General features: G+C 33.6%; 1 protein-coding gene across 4 annotated transcripts in view; it reads left to right on the top strand.

Moving 5' to 3' along the window:
* Window positions 1–19,707, top strand: part of KIF21A (kinesin family member 21A) — a 196,032-nt gene that overhangs the window by 123,931 nt on the left and 52,394 nt on the right. The window contains exons 12-24 of one of the 4 annotated variants that reach the window (XM_006865293.1): window positions 1,585–1,623; window positions 7,608–7,698; window positions 8,110–8,227; window positions 9,801–9,989; window positions 10,473–10,672; window positions 11,739–11,846; window positions 14,816–14,884; window positions 14,989–15,203; window positions 15,350–15,503; window positions 15,673–15,867; window positions 16,260–16,361; window positions 17,515–17,680; window positions 18,172–18,192. In XM_006865293.1, coding sequence (XP_006865355.1) covers window positions 1,585–1,623; window positions 7,608–7,698; window positions 8,110–8,227; window positions 9,801–9,989; window positions 10,473–10,672; window positions 11,739–11,846; window positions 14,816–14,884; window positions 14,989–15,203; window positions 15,350–15,503; window positions 15,673–15,867; window positions 16,260–16,361; window positions 17,515–17,680; window positions 18,172–18,192 — 1,667 coding nt within the window. The remainder of the gene's footprint in view (window positions 1–1,584; window positions 1,624–7,607; window positions 7,699–8,109; window positions 8,228–9,800; window positions 9,990–10,472; window positions 10,673–11,738; window positions 11,847–14,815; window positions 14,885–14,988; window positions 15,204–15,349; window positions 15,504–15,672; window positions 15,868–16,259; window positions 16,362–17,514; window positions 17,681–18,171; window positions 18,193–19,707) is intronic. The other 3 variants (XM_006865294.1, XM_006865296.1, XM_006865295.1) reach the window with 3 other exon arrangements.

Here is a 19,707-nt window from a genome sequence, read left to right as displayed (position 1 = left end):
CATGGTAAGTGAGCAAAAATTCTCCCTATTGAAAATAGAAAATTTAGGTTCTTTATCCTGAGGCATTCACTGAAGGTCATTCTTATTGGTATAAACCTAGATTAGATTTTTAAAAATTGGAACTTCGGTGTGTTTATATAAAGAAAAGTTACACATCAAACACTGCATTTTTGAATATCTAGCTTTAAATGACTTGAAATATCCAACTGTGACTTATCCCTCAGACTGCACTATATTTGTATTTAGTGTTGTTGGGTTGAAACTCAGAAACACACATTTTTTAGCTGATGACTTTACTCTTCCCTTTCTAACTACTGTGCTGATGAATATCACTTTATAGACTTATTTCTCCGAGACAGTGCTAAATCTCTTGTAATAGCAGCATGAACTGATTGAGAAAAACATAGGTCAACAAACAACAAAACAATAAAAATCATATGTGAATGCACATCCTTTAAAATGGAAGTGAGGAGAACTACTTGAAAAAATAATTTGTACCTTGGATGTAATCTCTTCATTTAAATTTATACTTGGATGAAATTGCTTCATTTAAAAATTTGATAATTTTGAGAAGTATTTTGGAATTTTGAGAAGCGTTATATTATAATTACTGATATGCTTGAAAAAGAACCTGCACATCTACCTTTATGTCTACAAGGCACATACTGGTGTTCAGTATATTACATTCAGTAAAAGTTTCCAACTTTGTTTATTGAATATTCTTTAAAATATATCTCTAAGACCAGAACTGCATATTATGACTTTATTACATACTTTTCCTTATTAAAAACAGTCTACTAATGGAAAGTACTACATTTCCCATTTTAATGCCATCTTTGCCTTAGTTATATCCTTTTGCTAGTTAGTTCATTCTTACGAGTACAATAAAATCTACAATCCCAATATTATGAGATTTTATTTTCAATTAATAAAACTATAGTTTTTCACTGATACCATAACAACCAGTTTCATTTTCCATGATATAATTTCATGTATAATTTTGAAGTAGGATTTTTTTCTTAGATTTAGCTATATTTACATATAGTATATTAAAATAGCAAATTAAAATTTAAAAGTAGTGTCCTAGTCTATAGTGTTAGTGGTGTTATCATACTGTGGTATAAAGGCATTACTTTTTGATGCTGTTTTAATGATGCCATTGAATCATCTTTTGTAAAGGTTTAAAAGGAAGAGGATACCAAGGAAAGTGGAATTTTGGGTGAGGGGAACTAAGATAATTGTTCCATTTCAGACTTAAAAAAAAAAAAAAAAAATGGCATCCAAACACTGCTATTACTTATAAACATATAAGTAGAGGTTGTACAATTTACTGTTGAATAATTTGAACCAATAGTCTTGATACTCTTCTTAGATATAATGCTGCTTGTTTTTCTGCGTACTTTTTATTCATACAAAATGTATTGCCTTTTTACTCTGTATTGTCTTTAATGAGATCTTTTAAAATTTATTTTAAAGTCTTCAAGCTCATGTGTCATTTTTACCTTCTTATCACTTTCGCTTTTTACTGTCTGGTTTGTCCTTCATTGGCTTGGCCTTCCAATACTGTGCCTCGTGATTTTGAAGGCTACAGAAACTTGAGGAAAGCAATCGAGAAGAAATAAGGTTGGAATATTTCCCAGGTTTTTAAATTAAATTGTCATGTAAATACTTAGTTGCCATTCAGGAAGAAATGTGTTATAGAATTATAAATTGTGTCAGATTAGATTATCCAGATGCTCCTAAAAGTAATGATGATTTTAGATATCAAAACAACATTGCTCTTTAAGAATAAAACCCTTACTAGTTACATGAATTAGAAGCAATTTCATGTTATGTTCAAGTAAACTATCATAATTTTGAGGGTGATTTGCCTTTTTTAGGCTAAAGATGACTGAAAATAACATTTGACAACTCATTGCTTCTGTGTCTTCAGAAACTTGTGAGCAGACTGAGAATTATTAATTGGGTGGGAATTGGCATTTTTTGACAGCACACGGGTGGCCATCTGTCTAGTCTCTTCTTCTTTATTTAGTGTAATCTTTGTTGGAGAAAATCATAGATGACTCCAAAACAAAAGAAACTGTGGCCTTTTTATAGATAAGATTTACAAGGCATTCTCACGGTTGGATTAGAAAAACAGTTTTTACTTCTAAAATGTATTGGGAATGAGCAAAGAGCGTTACAAGGATGTTCTTCTATTTTTCTTTTTTTCATTTGAAATTTGAGTAAGATTTAGAAGCACATTTCTGAATTCTCCAAATAGTAAATTTCTGAATTTTAACAATTTGGAATTGTAGAGCTGTAGGATAAGCACAGGACTGCCAAACAGAAAGTCAATGGTTCAAACCGACCCGCTGCTCCTTTGAAACTTTATATAGAAGCCTTCAACTATGAGCCCAAATTCAGTGACACTTAACAACAACAACATGCAAGGATCAGTTATTATTTTGTTTCATGTTATCAGAATTTTTTTCATATATTTTTTGAAACCTCCAGATTATATACACAAGGTGTTTAAGATAAGAAAACTAACTTCCAAATAATACTTAAGTGTTTTAGAAGCATCCTTTAAGAGATTTCACCTCTTACTCACAGTAAATATTTTGAGAAACTTTACTAGGCAGTAATACATTAAATTAGTATTATACATGGAATATCTGAAAGCTAATGGTTATGTTTTCTTTAAACTATTCTATAATCTAAATTTCATGGTTATATATATATATATATATATATATACATAATTATATCTAGGAGTCCTGGTGTGGTGCTGTGGGTTAATGTGCTAGACTGCAAAATTAGATTGAACCACAAGATTGGTGGTTCAAGCTCACCAGCTGCTCCTCGGAAACCCTATACAGGGTTGCAACCAACTCGATGGCACTCAACAACAACAGCAATTATATATATTGCGTAGTGTCCTAGAGTTTCTATAATTATATCCTACAACTTTTTAAAAGTATTTTGTAATTAAAATGGGAGCATGGTGGCTGTATTCGATAAGCACTGAACTACGAACGACAGCGTCAGTGGTTCAAGCCCACCAGCTGCTCCTCAGGAGAAAGGTGACACTTTGTGCTGCTACAAAGAATATAAAGCCTCAGAAACCCTGTAAGGACTTGAAGGCCCTTAACAGCAGCAAACAATTAGAATGTATAGTAGAGTCTGTAAAAGCCAGAACCGGTGCAAGGATTCGAAACTTGTCAGAGAAGAAAAATTCAAATCTTTTCCACCAAAACAAGTAATAGAAAAGTAGTAAGACTGTACCCTGTCAAAGGTAGAAAGCTGAAGAGATCTTGATAAAACAAGGCAGTCTCACGAATTCTGGCTCTCACAAGATTCATTGTAATTCTACTAGGTCTGCTACAAGCCACATGTATAAATTTGGAACATTAGGTTTGTCATTCATATTAAATTAAGGCATTAAAATAATGAGATTTCTTCTATTTCAGAAGGTCAAATTAGAGGCATGGTTAAAGTAGTATGTGGAAGTATTCTTCCACCTGAAACTATTCAAGTCCTTTAATGTACTTAATAAGTAGAAAATAGTAAATAACTTCAAATTTTACAACTATTCTAAAGGATCACCAAAGCAGAGTAGTTTGATGTTCTAGGACAATACTTCTTAATCATAAGTGCCCACAAGTCATGTGGGAATCTTGCTAATGTGAAGCTTGTGATTTAGTAGGACTAAGATGGAGCCTGAAATTCTTTATTCCTAACAAACTCCTTAATAAAACGGATACTTCCCGGACTGTGGACTGAACTTTGAGTGCAAGCTTCTTGAATACTGGCTTGGAGGTCAGGACAGCTGGTTTTAGTCCACTTGAGTATATTAACTTTCCCAGGCCACAGTTTCTTTTTTGGTTGTCAAATGAAGGGGTTAAACCACATGATTACTAATATTCCTTCTGGCTCCAAGATTCTGATTCTATGTATGTATTAAAGTGCAAGCTTAGGATCTTCTTTGCTGTTTATATAGCTATTTTAGATATCAACTTGTCTCAGTTTAATGAGGGAAACTTGAATATTTAAGGTACAGGCAGTTCCTGGGTTACCAAAGGCTGGAATGTCTTAACTTACGTACAACCTATAGTTGTAAATTAACTCCGTAAAGCCTATTATATTAAAACGTCAAGGTACGTACAGTCGTTCATCATAACAAATGGGCATTAACTTTGTGCCTGTGCATTAAAGCAATATTATTGTTGTTACTGTTAAGGGCCATTACGTTGGTTTCGGCTCACTGTGGCCCTTGTGTAGTACATTGGTGTGATGTTGTAGGATAAGCACTGGACTGCTAATTGAAAGGTTGACAGTTCAAACCCACCAGCCATTTCTTGGAAACCCTATACAGGGTTAATATGAGTTGGAACCGACTCGATGGCACTTAACAACAACAGCAACATAGGGTTTCCAAGGAGGGGCTGGTGGATTTGAACCACCAACCTTGCGATTAGTAGTCCAGTGCTTTTCCTACAGTTCTATATTATATTATGGATGTATTTATTCTATCTGTAAGTATTTAGTTTTTTTAATGCATATGTGGTTGTTGTTGTTATGTGCCGTGGAGTTTGTTCTGACTCGTAGCGACCCTGTACAGGGTTTCCAAGGTTGTAAATCTTTACGGGAGCAGAAAGCCTCATCTTTCTCCTGCGGAACAGATGGTAGTTTTGAACTGCTGACCTTGAGGTTGGCAGCCTGACTCGTAACCACTATGCTACCAGAGCTTCTGGTATGCATATAAAGGTACACTGTATAACTAAAGTTAACATTTGACTAATTGATGTTAGAGATGAGCCGTACTCAACTGTTCCAAGTTACATACAAATTCCACTTATCAACAGCCTTAGGAACAGAACTCATTCCTAATCCAGGGACTGCCTGTATAATAATTATTAAGTATCAATTTATATTTTTGAAATTACAAGTCTTAAAAGTGATTAATAAAGGTAAATGAATAATGTAAAGTTAGAATGAATGGCTGATTTTTCTACATCAGAAAGTGGCATGAACAACTTATAACATATGAGTTAATAGCTAAGTGAAGAGTATCATATGTTAGCTGGATATTGGTGACATCCAGGGAGCAAGAGGATAGGTAAGATCAAGTGTTCAAAATAAAGTGGTTGTATGTATAAGCCTGAGTAAAAAGAGATTTGAGTTGGGACTTGAAGTAACAAAGGATCCAACAATACAGAAATATGTATGCTGTAGCAGCAGTGTATGAGGAAAATAAAGTGCATAATGGTGGGTGCTGGGAGAGCTAAAAGGAGATACATGCTGGACAAAAGCAGTGTAGAGTGTTTGCCTTTTCTACTTTTGTTACCTAAAACCTTCTTCTCTCCTAGCTACCCTTAAACCTTATGCCTAAATCCCAAGTATAGCGCTGTTTGAGTGCATGGTGCTGGCTTGTTAATGAGACGATTGAGTGAAAGAGGAATTTCTTTCTAGATTTTCAGCTGTCTGTGAGAATAGTGCCCTAAAGTGAATCCTTAGAGTTTTTGTGGTAGTGTTTGGTTAAACGTAGGGAGGGCTCATTTAATATTGCTATATTATTATTACAGTGTCTTACATTTATAGGGTACTTTATAATATACCAAGTTTTTGTTGTTGTTGTTGTTTTTTAAACAGGTGAATCATTGCAAAAGCTCTTTAAAGCAGGCCTAGTGCTTAGGCTTTTAATATATGTGTTTGGTGGTTGGTGGTTGGTGGTTGGTGGTTATGGGCTGTGGAATCGGTTCCGACTTACAGTGACCCTGTACCGGGTTTCCAAGGCTATAAATCTTTATGGGAGCGGAAAGCTTCATCTTTCTCCTGCAGAACAGCTGGTAGTTTCGAATTGCTGACCTTGAGGTTTGCAGCCCAATTCGTAACCACTATGCTACCAGAGCTCATCATTATATGTGTTTAGCAAAGGATATAGTATCACCTTTGTAGTTATAGTCAAGCTAATTTGATAGGCTCCCCTATCCAGGGGTAAAAAGTACAAATTAAAATAGCCTTAATGCTCTCCTTTCCTTTCTTCCCTAAAGAACATGAATTGATTACTTCCATACCATATAAATATGTATACTATCCAAATGAAAATTAGATAATTTGCTTTTGTAGATTCCTTTCCTTTCTTGAGTATTGCTTTCTCAAGTTGTATTACTTGCCCCATTAGAACATATTATTGAACATTTTGTTCACATTTAAAAATAGAAACTACTTTAAAATCAGCATTTTAATTTCCCCAAAGGCTATGTTGTTTTTGTTTATGTTAAGTGCCGTCAAGTAGGTTCTGACTCACAGGAAGAGTGGCTGGTGGGTTTGAACTGTGAACCTTGCAGTTAGCAGTCCAGCACTTATCCTATAGCGCCATACCAGGACTCCATTCCCAAAGGCTATAATATGTAAATTAAATTAAACCACTAGAATTTTTTTTTTTTTTCAAAGATGAGACCAAGTACAAGGCCTATGTAAAATAAAATTTTGGAAATTTAGCATATTGGGAAATATAGCAGAATATCTGAAACAAATGGTAGCTGTAATCAGTCTATTTTGGTACAGTTCTTTCTAGGGGAATTTCACTTGGAGAATATTGTGTTATTTGCATAGCCATAGCAAATAAAAAAATTATCATAGCACAAAAAACATATAACGATTCCATCTAAAGCATACTTTCTTGATACTATTTAGTTTGATTAGATGTATGAATGATTAAATGTATGATTCCAGTGAACATAAGGGTAACTAACTCACATGCATAATTGATCACAGTTGCTAAACCCAGAAAGAATCAGTGTGATTTGATTGTAGAAAAGTTTTACTCACTTCAGAGTCATGCTGGGCGACCAGGGTTGAATTACTTTAGCTGTAACCATTCCCTGGTACTTCTGTAGTTATGCCTGTGGGTACTAGATAACTGAAGGGTAGAGTTTCCAATTGTACAGCAAACCTTGAGGCAGGCCCTGAAATTTCTTACCCAATCAAAGAAGTTTGGGGATGCAAAGACTCTTTTTAGTGAGACTGTAATGGGAATAAACCTTGGATTGTAGGGATAGCCTGAGAACAAAGAGGCTCTGCTAAACTGGAAAGAGACTTGGACAGTCCAATGGATACAGCTAGTGTAGACACCCTTCCCTGGCAGATTTCTTTTGCTTCCTTGTTTATAGTTATTCTTAAAATTATTTGGATATCAATGAAAGTAGAGTCTTCTTATCCTTTGTATTTAGGTGAGAAAGATTTGAAAGCAAAAATGCTTTCTTTGTTTGGACTTTTGTTTTCCCCCTGAGTTTAGATTCGTTTAGGTTCCAGTCACTTGGCCATTACTATGACTGGTTCTTAGCTGCCACAGTAGGTCTCATGCTTCAGGATTTAATCTATGCGTCAGTGTCCCTAGAGAATAAGCTTTTCTCCCATGAAATAAATTACTGCAAAATTGATTGAATGATGATTTCTGTGTTCCTCTGAAACATCAGATATTATCATTTTTTTCCAGTCAAGTGATTGATTCATTTTGTTTGTTTTCACAAATATTTGACAGTTTTAAAAACTCTGGGAGAGAAAAACTGAATAATTTTCTTCTCTAATTTAACACCATATGCTTATGTTTCTTTTTTTAGTGTAACTGGGAAAGAGGATAATACTGACACTGACCAAGAGAAGAAAGAAGAAAAAGGTGTTTTAGAAAGAGAAAACAATGAATTAGAAGTGGTAAGTATGAAAGAATGGATTTGTAAATGTTAATCTCACTGGATTAAGTTGTCCTTAGTTGCAAATAACTGTGCAAATTTAAATGCAGAAAGGGAAGATAGTTAGCATGCACATAATATAAACTTATTTCTTTGAGGACCTTTTTTTCCCCTCAGAAACGTGAGCAATAAGATATTAGCAACTCTCAGTCTTGTGTATTATGAAAGCATTTGGTGAGGATGAAGGGAAGGTGGTAGATAAATTATGAGAGATAAAGTAGTGCTTAAGACAAAATAGGTATACAATGACTTTAAAATCCAGGAATGATTTTTTTAATTGATTAAAAAGGACAAAATTTTTGTCCTTTTGTAGTTGAGCAGTTATTCAATTTTCTTTGACAATATTGTGTTATTGTTACAACTCACATTTTAGGAAGAAGGTCAAGAAGTAAGTGATCATGAGGATGAGGAAGAAGAAGATGATGATGAGGAAGATGACATTGAAGGGGGTGAAAGTTCTGACGAATCAGATTCTGAATCAGATGAAAAAGGTACTTGCCCTTTAACACATAAAATTCATTTTGGAAATTTGTTTAAATTATGACAGAAAATGCTTAATGTTCTCCCTTTTATCTTTGTTGAAATCAGCTTCTCTTAAAAAAAGTGAATTTTGTTGTGGTTGAGAATGTGTACAGCAGAGCATACAGCAATTCAACAATTTCTACTTGTACAGTGAAGTGACATTGATTGAGTTCTCTGAGTTGTGCTCTCATTCATACCTTTCCTCTCCAGGTTGTTCCACCCCCATTAAGATGAATGTACTGCTGCCTAAGTTTCTTATCTGATCTTTCAACTTGCTGATGTCCATTTGATTCCATATAGATAGATCTTAAAAGAGCACTATACTCAAGGCAGACTTTTTTTTTTTGAAAACTAAAGTTAAACTATTGTTTGTTTTTAAGAAGACATCAGGGGATATTTTTGGTTTATGGTTTAAGGTTGCACTGAGGAATGAATGAGGAGGTAGAATAGAAGCACTGAATATGTTATTCAGCTAGTTAACTGGATGTCCCAGGAAACCCTGTCCCTAAACCTCCAAATCAAGGAGCTGAAGTCATGAAGTTTTGGGTGGTGTATAAGGGGCCTCAGCAGCTCCAGTTTTTTGGTTCTTAGTTTTGTAAATATATCAATCACACATGACTGTCAATGTAACTTTTTACTGGTATACTACTTATTGAGAGAAATTACCTTAATCAACCGTGGAACCATATTCTTAATACAATTTTTACATCACTATAAACCTAATTCCCTCTTTCCGCCGCCTACCCTTTGTAACCACTAAGCAACTTTGATCTCTATTCCTTTGCCACTTCTTGTCTTATTTCAATGAATTATTACAATATTTGCCCTTTCATGATTAATTTATTTCATTCAGCAGTCTTTAAGATCCATCCATATTTTAGTCTGTAGCAAGACTTCTCTTCTGTTATCGACATTCCACTGTATATATGTGCTACATTTGTTTATCTATTTATTTGTTGATAAATATTAATAATATTAAATAGGTTTCCACCATTTTTCTATTGTGAATAGTGCTGCAATTAACATGTTGTTAAATGCTGTCAAATCTTCCTATCATTACCTACCCTATATAAGGTTTCTGAGGAGCAGTTGGTAGATTTGAATCACCAACCTTGTGGTTAGCAGTCCAGTGCTTATCTTATAGTGACAACATAGATGTACAATTGTCTTTGAAGTCTTTTGGATATATACCTAGGAGTGGAATTTCTAGGAAATAGGAAAAACAGCCTTTGTAACTACTGACTTAGATTTGCCCTCCAAGGCAAATGAAAAGGTTCTTCCCTTATTAGATTTAGTAATTGTGTGATTTCTATTCTTATTTAATACAATTACTATGAGTTGTTCCTAATCAATGTGGGTACTCTTAATCTTACATACCTTTTCATTTTCTGGTTTTCCAGGGCATTTTTCTTATAGCTGTCAAGTTCATTTTTGGATGTAGATGATGGTTTTTGAGCTTTTGCTTGCAGTGGTTAAAGCTAGAACTATGATATTTTGACCTATTTTCAGTATTTTTACTTTCTCCTTCTTTTTTTAAAATAGCCAATTATCAAGCCGACTTAGCAAACATTACTTGTGAAATTGCAATCAAGCAAAAGCTGATTGATGAGTTAGAGAACAGCCAAAAAAGACTGCAGACGCTGAAAAAGCAGTATGAAGAGAAGCTAATGATGCTGCAACATAAAATTAGGGACACTCAGCTTGAAAGAGACCAAGTGCTTCAAAACTTAGGTAAGAATTATCTTTAATTCAAGTGAAAGTTCACACGAAATTGTCAAGATGATTTTTTATCTTCTCTTCCTTTTCAGAAAAACACTAATGGTAGAAACCACATAAAGAAAACAAAACAAATACATTGAAGCCCAGTGTCCTTGAGTCGATGCCATGTTTAGAAATCATATTGAATGGCATTTTGTCTCAATAGGTTAAATATTATTTTTTGTTTTGTTTTCAGACTAGTACCAGTATAGACTATTTAATTATTTTCTCCAGGGTCATGGCTATTTATTTTAATATTTTCAGATTTTTAAAAATAAAATTTGAGAAGACCACTTCAGTAATCATTAAGCCAGAGAATAGTAGATAATAAAAGAGTAATTGAGGTTTTTGTTTGGTGTTTGGGAGGTAACACTTCTCTAAGGTCACAAATTACAAGTCTGTGAAATAAAAATCCATATCTCATACAAAACAAATGCAAGTATTTTGGTCATTTAGGCTCAGTGGAATCTTATTCAGAAGAAAAAGCAAAAAAAGTTAAGTCTGAATATGAAAAGAAACTCCAAGCCATGAATAAGGAACTGCAGAGACTTCAGACGGCCCAGAAAGAACATGCAAGGCTGCTCAAAAACCAATCCCAGTATGAAAAGCAGCTGAAAAAATTACAACAGGATGTGATGGAAATGAAAAAGACAAAGGTATTGATTACATTTTCCAGTAATATTTGAAACTGAGAATGTTTGTGTCATTTAGGACAAAAAACAGCAATTTTCATGGCACTTTCCATATTTAATAAAAGGTAACTCAGGCTTTCTGTTATATATATATAAAGGATGTACTTCCCTTTGGCAATTAAAAGTTATTTAATGAATGTAGTTATCCATCATCAAAGTCTGCCTTCTGAGTAGCTGAAATCATGTAGTCATCAGGAATTCAGATGACTATTATTTCTCCTTTAAAAACCTTTGTTGTATAAGGTTGACAAAAGTACAAACTATTTTAAACATATAATATACATACATAATAACATAATGAATACTGTGTACATATCAAATTTAATAAATTAACATGACAGATACACTTGGATTAAAGTTCCCAGTAGATCCTTTCCTGCTCAGTCTCCAAATCCTGAATTTGTTATTGTTTATTCCCATGCACAGAAAAATACAAGTTTTCTTTCTCTGATCAAAGAGAATATTTGAATCCTGATCTGTTAACTGTTTTTATTGTAAAATCGATCACTCGTAACTGACATCTGTTCAGTTTTCTAAAGTAGCAAATTTGGAAATAAGTTTTATACTTTGTAGTTGCTGATAGCAACAGCAATAATAAATAATATTTACTAAGTGTTTACCATGTGCCAAGCACTGTCATGAGCACTATATAGATATGAACTCATTGAATCCTCACAGTAATAACAGTAGAGCTATTATAGATGAGGAAACCAAAACTGGGAGAGGGTAAGTTACTCTTCAAGGTCACATAATTTCTAATGATAAGTTATGTAGCAAAAGTTCATTGAATTATGGAACAACTAACAATTGAATATAAAAAGTATAAATTGTACACTAAGTACTTGGATAGAAATAAAGTTTCTGCAATATATATGCAAAACTAAGAATTGAGCATTTAAGGTGTGAGTCAAAACTCACATCACCATGTTAAGTGCTCAAAATTCTAAGAATTTACTTCCATATTTGTCCTTTATTTAATAAGTACTGTGGTAGAGTAATTTCAATAGATATATATGACTAATTTTTTTAGGTTCGCCTAATGAAACAAATGAAAGAAGAACAAGAGAAGGCCAGATTGACAGAGTCTAGAAGAAACAGAGAGATTGCCCAGTTGAAAAAGGATCAACGTAAGAGAGATGTGAGTGGACTTTAACTTCTAGTTACATAAGAATAAAGTGGTGGTGCAGTGGTTAAGTGCTCAGCTGCTCACTGAAAGGCTGGTAGTTCAAACCCACTCAGCAGCTCCATGGGAGAAAGATTTGGCAATCTAATCCCATAAAGATAGAGTCAAGTAAACTGTGTGGCACAGTTCTAGTCTGTCACAGGGTATTGCTATGAGTGGAAAATCATTATCACAATACCTTAAACAACAACATATAAGAATAATGGAAATTGACAAGATTGCTTAATAAATAGAAGACAACTTCTTGATAGCTACAACACTTCATTGGCATTAAAGATAATAAACATTAACTTGGCATTTATTATAGTATGTAGATTATAGTAATTAAATATAAAAGTTTATAAGAAATAGTGTGATATTATTATAAATTTTATTTGAGACATTTACTTAATGACAAGATAGAAGAAACTGGTTTTCCCAAGAGAAACTTAGTAACTATTTATTATATGAGATAGTAATTTTAGTATGGTCCCAAACATAATTTCATCACTTGAGACTATTGCATATATTTCTGTGAGTATTAACAGCCTCATTAGAAGAAACTTTACCAAGAGCTGTGAAAAATTTTATATACTTTGACTCAAGAATTCCACTCCCATGAATCTAGGTTAAGAATATAAACCAAACAAGAAAAATTACTATTTGTTAAAATCTTTACTTCAGAATTATATATAACAGTGAGAAATGTAAAATAGCTAAAATGCTTCATTGTAGGAGGAATGGTTAAATAAATTATGGTCCATCTCATTAGTGGATTCTTATTCATCCATTCAAAATAAGGATTTGGAAACTATGGAAAAATACCTAAGATTAAATACTCAGTATAAAATAGCGTTTAATAAGTGATTAAAATTGGGGAAGATTTTGAAGTATATACACCAATATGCTGATTGTAGTTGTGTTAGGGTTATACATGTTATGGTTGAGGTTTTTCTTTCATTATTCCAAATTTTAGTAATGTCTTTAAAAGGAGAAAATTCTATTTATGCTATTTTTTTTTTTTTACTTAAAAAGAGGTATCAGTTAGGTTCCTATCACTGTTCCCTTTTTTTTTTTTTTGCTCATATTTTCTGAATCTTTCCTGAAAAATATAGAGACTTGGAGCATATTTTAGAAAATGGAAATACACTTTGGGAGGTAAAAAGACAAAATAAAGAAGAAGATGGATGAGGATGACAAAATATAGAATATATATTGTGAATAGATTGTTTAGGTTTATGACTATGATTTACTGATTTTTTTTTTCGACCACATCAATATTCTTTAAAAAATTATTTTGCAAGTTTTTGTTGCAAATTGAGTGAAGGTTTACAGAGAAGATCATCAGTTTTACCTCCAAATCTCATATACTTTGTTTTATGTCAGTGATTGCATGTAACAACAGTTACTCCATTTCCTGCCTGTGGTTTTGAGTTCCATTCTACCTTCCTTTCCATCCCTTCTCAACTTTGTCCCTAGGTAAATGTTGCCCTTCTTGATCTGGAATGGTTGACTATTCCATGGAGACGATATTTTACTAGTGTTGTTGCCCCTCCATATACTTATCTACTGCTTAACTGAACATTGGTCCACGAGGATGAGTTCTGTTTTAGAAGGTGGCCAAGGGCATTGGTCTCAGATTCCTCCAGTTTCTTTATGATCAGTGAGCCAAGTCTTTTTTAAATATAATTTTGAGTTTTGTTCCACATTTTCTCCCATTCTGTCCAGGACCTTCTAATGTGATCCCTGCACATCAATGTCTTTTAATGGTTCAGTTTGTCATATTTAATTTCTGAGCATTATAGATTATATTTATACCAGTATGGTCTTATTGGAGTCCTGGTATGGTGGGATAATGCATTGAACTGAAAAGTGAATTTGAATCACAAAGTCGGTGGTTCAAATTCACCAGCCACTCCTCATAAACCCAAACAGGGTTGTTACAAGTCAGAATCAACTAAAAGTCACATAAAAACAACAACATATTCCTACTGAAATCAAGTATAAGCACATTTTAATACATTATCTATTATTTTTGCCCCGCAGTGCTATTTGTAAAAATTGAGATATAGAGATATAAGTCTATGTAGTTCTTTCTCAGTATCCCCTCCCCAGCCCCACAAAAATACCAAAATCCACACATGTTCAATTACTATTAAATAGAAATGCCTTATTGCCCATTTACATTACCTGCAATAATCACATTCCCAAAGTTATTGTAAAGTGTTAATATTATTAGTATACATTATATTTAAAATAGGGTTTATAATTATTATATATATGTTATAATATCTCTGGAAAATACTCAAAGCTGTGTTTCTGCCAACAGTATGACCAATGATAATGGAATTTGTACTGTTTTTTTTGTGTGTGTGTGCCTTCAGCCAGCAACTAAAACAAAATATTTAACAAAAATTAAATAAAGCAATATTTGTAAAGCGCTTAGAACAGTACCTTTGTGTAACAATAACAACAACACCCACTGCCATTGAGTTGATTCCAACCCATCCTATAGGACAGAATAGAAATGCTAATTAGGGTTTCTGAGACGATTATGGGAGCAGACAGTCTTATTTTTCTCCCATGGAGTGACTGGTGGGTTCAAACATCTGACCCTGTGGTTAGCAGCCCAGAAGTTGGCCCATTGCACCACCAGCACTCCTTACCTGAATATAGTAAACACTATGTAAGTATTTGTTACATAAAACAATGTGGTACCAAGATAAATATTTTATTTAATGCCAGAATGTGTGTATGTGTGTTGTTGGAATAAAATACCAACATCTGTAATAATAGATGCAAGGTTGAAATTAAGTCATTCTCTGCTAAGAATCCTTGCAGTTTTATGGGGGATAAGAATATTTATTAATGTAAGAGTAGGAACTAAGAGCATTATGTCTTTCAGTTTACTATTTCAACTTATTCAATACTTTTTTTTTTGGTAGCATCAGCTTAGACTTCTGGAAGCCCAAAAAAGAAATCAAGAAGTGGTTCTTCGTCGCAAAACGGAAGAGGTAGTGTGATCAAATTGACTGTTTTGGGGAGACATTCTGACTTTGAGATAAATGGTGTATTTCTGTAGACTGAGGGAATGAGTTACACTCGGTTGCTGTTTTAGGTCACAGCTCTTCGTCGGCAAGTAAGGCCCATGTCAGATAAAGTGGCTGGAAAAGTCTCTCGGAAGCTGAGCTCATCTGATTCCCCTGTTCAAGACACAGGTTCCAGTGCAGCTGCTACAGAAACAGATGGGTCAAGGGCAGCAGCCCAACAGAAAATGAGAATTCCTGTGGCAAGAGTCCAGGCCTTGCCAACGGCCACAACAAATGGAACCAGGTTAATGTGAGTTTTCATTTCCTCCTGACATAATCTTTGTGGACATTATTAGAAGGTTGTACTTAAATGAAAAATGCATTATTTGGCAGTGCACAATTACATCAGTGTATAAGTAATTGTGTTTGTCTGTTTTTATATGATTATAGAAAAAAATATCAGAGGAAAGGGTTGACTGGCCGAGTGTTTACTTCTAAGACAGCACGCATGAAGTGGCAGCTTCTTGAACGTAGGGTCACAGATATCATCATGCAAAAAATGACTATTTCCAATATGGAGGCTGATATGAATAGACTTCTCAAGGTATAGAAAATAGAATTTATGTATCTTTCTCCTTAGTTGGTTACAAACTTCTTCAAAATGTGTTCCTTGGATTAACTTAATATTTACTATGTTGTTTTCTTGACTTTGATTATACATTGAATGAATAGATGAATGCCATTTCTCAAAATCCAACCTGCTTCCTCAATAGCAACGGGAAGAACTCACAAAAAGACGAGAGAAACTTTCAAAAAGAAGGGAAAAGATAGTGAAGGAGAATGGAGAGGGAGATAAAAATGTGGTTAACATCAATGAGGAGATGGAGTCACTAACTGCTAATATAGATTACATCAATGACAGTATTTCTGATTGTCAAGCCAACATCATGCAAATGGAAGAAGCAAAGGTTTGTAGTTTTAAAATAATTTCCTTAATGTCTTAACTAAAAATATTTTTGTGTTACTTTTCATTAACCCAACAATATTCTTAATTGTACTCCATGAGCCCTAACTATTCCAGTCTAAAGAGTAGCTTTTAGCTTTGCCTGATGGTTTTATGATAGTATATTGTTTGTATAACACATGCCTCATTTATTCCATTGTTCCTTAAATTCTTAGCTGCTCAGATATGTCTTATTTTCTTCAGCTAGACCATATGTTTCTTGGGGTAGGGATCATATCATGGCTTATACTTTTCTGCTTAGTAGGTAACCTGATACAGTCAAATGAATACTTGAATAATTTTTCAAGTGGCTTCTGCCAGCTCAAAGTAATGGTCATCATATTCTGTTTGATGTAGGAAGAAGGTGAGACATTGGATGTCACTGCTGTCATTAACGCTTGCACACTCACAGAAGCCCGATACCTGCTAGATCACTTCCTATCAATGGGCATCAATAAGGTAAGATTTACCTGCACTATTATTGAACACCTAAGTTTTTTACTCATTCATTATAGCTTTGGTATCTTTCTCTAGTGAACCTTCTTTGTAATAAGTAACAGGACTTTTCTCAATTTGAAAAGTGTTCCATCTAGCTTTCTTAGTAAAAAGCTTTTCTTAAGAAAAGACAGCAATATTTGGATCAGTGTTTCTAATTCTTGTTTCCTGAGTTTCTTCTATTTTGATTGTGAATTAGAACAGATAAACAACTGAAAGAAGAAATAATTCCCCTGTTTCTTTAACATACCAAAACCCAAACTGTCTGCTGTTGAATCGATTTTCCAACTCAGTGTTCCTGTAGGACAGAGTGGAAATGCCCCATAGAGTTTCCTGCACCTTAAATCTTTATGGAAACAGCCTGCTGTATTGCTCTCCCATGTCAAAACCTGATGGGTTTGAACTGTACACCTTTCAGTTAGCAGTCATGTGCTCAACTACTGTGCCACCAGGGATCCTTGCTTCAACATTTGTTGTTGTTATTAAGTGTCGTTGAGTTGGTTCCGACCCATAGCAACCCTGTATAGGGTTTCTGAGAAGCAGCTGATGAGCTTGAACTGCCAACCTTGCAGTCTGGTGCATTAACCCACAGCGCTACACCAGGACTCCTGCTTCAACATAGGAAAGACCGAAATATCTCTCATAATCCAAATAAACTTAGTATCGTACTTTGGTTTAATACTGATTATTTAGAGCTCAATAGAAAATCTAAAAGGAAAAAAAAATATGGTTCAATCCTTCTTTGAAGGTAAATGCTTTAATCTATCACCTGTAAGAAATCCCTGCCCAAATGTTAAAGATAATCATTTATGACTTACGTTCTTCCTATTTGGAACTTTGCTAGACCCTTTGTATTATGTCTTCTCATTTAACCTTCACAATGTGCTAGGAAGTAGGTATTATTCATATCATTTTACAAGTGAGGATTTGAGAATCAGGAAGATAGGTAACAAGGTCACCAAACTAACAAGTAGAAGGGCTGGCATTTGAACCTAGCTCTAGCTGATGTCAATGTCTGTATACCATAAACATTTTCTATTTGATACAGATCTTGTGTGGTACAGTCTGTTTTGCATGACTGACAAATTGTATTTGTGTTTGAATTTGTTTGTTGCAGGGTCTTCAGGCTGCCCAGAAAGAGGCTCAAATTAAAGTACTTGAAGGTCGCCTGAAACAAACTGAAATAACTAGTGCCACACAAAACCAGCTCTTATTTCATATGTTGAAAGAGAAAGCAGAATTAAATCCTGAGCTAGATGCATTACTCGGCCATGCTTTACAAGGTAATTTTAACTAAATTTTAGTTAAATATATTGCATGGTTAACTTTGCTCTTTGAGCATGCTATCCTGTACCTTTTTTCCCTATAACTTAAACTGAATAGATGCTATATTTACTTATGCTTTTATTAATTGTTCCTTCTTTAATTTGCATGTGTCAATTTTGAGAGAAGTAATTTTTGTTTTCCCAAGAAATTATCACCAATTTAAAAAGGCTTACTTAATCCCATTAAGCAATTACTTCTTAAGGCTGCATAAGATAAAAACATTAGCCAAGTTTCTGAATTGGTTATTTAAATTATTTAGAATATAAGCCAACTTTCAGGTTTCCTTACTTTACTCTGCATATCTGCCGTAAAATCACCGTTTGCTATGGCATCTATTCTATGTAATTTATTTATGAAAGTGATCTTGTTTTATATGGGAGTTCTTGCCGTTGGATCTGTTTTGATTGGAGTGTTGCTTTTTGTTCCCTTTTTGCTGTTATTTACACAGATCTAGATAGCGTACCAGTAGGTAAGTAGATTTAGCTTTCTGTGTACTCTACAGCTGCATGAATTACTAATTGTTTATGTACACTAATTGTGGTACATCTTATTTTAAAAAAATTTTATTGGTAGCCAGCTGTGTTTTGCATGATCTTTATTGAAATGTAACTATGACCACAAGCATACTAAGTCCTTTGTCTCTGTTGAACATTCCTGGTTTTAAAATTGTTAGATGCTTAGAAAAGTATGCTTTAGTTAGTTGTCTTTTATTATTTGAACTTAGTTGTGATTCCAGTTTCATAAGCTCTTCCTTTTTTCTTCTTACCATAAAGAAATGGAATACATGTTCCTTGTTAATTTGTAAATATAACTTAAAATATATTTTAAATTAACTTGCATTTATTATTTTAATCTCATAGATAACTTTAAAACCAATTTAGTGTCTTTGGTATATATTTGCTAGATTTTCATCTACTTTCCATTTTTGTAAAATTAGGCACACATTTAAATATTGAAAATTGAAGAACACTATCCAAAATATTTTTTTCTAAACAGGTTAAAACAATATTTATAATCATAGCATATTTTTTTCAAGTTAGAAGGCACTTTAGAGATCATCGAGTATATAAGTTATTGTTTCTCTCCTGCTTCTACAACATGCCTATGAACTATATCAACCTTCTGATAATATCTCTACCTGCTTTTAGTGATTATACACACCAAATAATAATGGTAAATGTTATTGCTTGGGTTTTGTCTGAATGATAATTTTGGAGATTTCATTTAAATACAATTACTTTAAATTCTGGTCTTTACTTTAAAAAATATAATAACTTGTGTATGAGAATGAACATATTCCATTTATCTTCATTTTATTTTAAATGTTAAGATATTATGCAAATAGAGTACATGAGCTACTTGGGTTTTTCTGTGTCTACAATGCATGTTGTCTCAAAAAAGTATTTTTTTGAGATCAACTGCATAATATAGGTATGGAAAGATGAACTTCTCAAGCTGTAACAGGGACAGATAAAAACACTAGGATTGGTTACATTAAAGAACCTAGTTAGGTTGCTCAAGCACTGTGCATAAAGAACATAATTTTAGTGAAAAAAACCTATGTTATAACCAGCATTTTTGTTCTTCATGTGTTTTCAGGCATTCTTTTTTCTCTTCTCTTTTTATTTCTCCTTTTTCCTTAACTTTTAGTAATAAGTAATTCTTATGTAAATCCCTAACCTCTTTTACTTTTTAGCTTGGTAAAAATTTCAGTGCCTCTTTGGTGCCCTTTTTTGCAGAAAAATATGAAACTGTTAATTTGATTAGCAGTATTACTCTTGTGCAAGTGGAAAAAGCTTCATAGATTCATTGCAAACAATTTTTTTTAAAAGTTTTCATTGTGAATTATGTGATAGTTTACATGGGAGAATATTAGCTTTATATTCATCGTATTGTATTTCATTTCATTGCAATGATTACAAGCCCCTCCATGCATCATCAAACAACCAAAGGGTACACCCCGGAAGCCTGCCCCCTTGTCATC

Source organism: Chrysochloris asiatica, unplaced genomic scaffold (assembly GCF_000296735.1).
Source record: "Chrysochloris asiatica unplaced genomic scaffold, ChrAsi1.0 scaffold00077, whole genome shotgun sequence".
In the NCBI taxonomy this organism is placed as follows: domain Eukaryota; kingdom Metazoa; phylum Chordata; class Mammalia; order Afrosoricida; family Chrysochloridae; genus Chrysochloris; species Chrysochloris asiatica.
The sequence above is the reverse complement of the archived record's forward strand: the minus strand, read 5'-3'. Positions and strand labels throughout refer to the sequence as shown.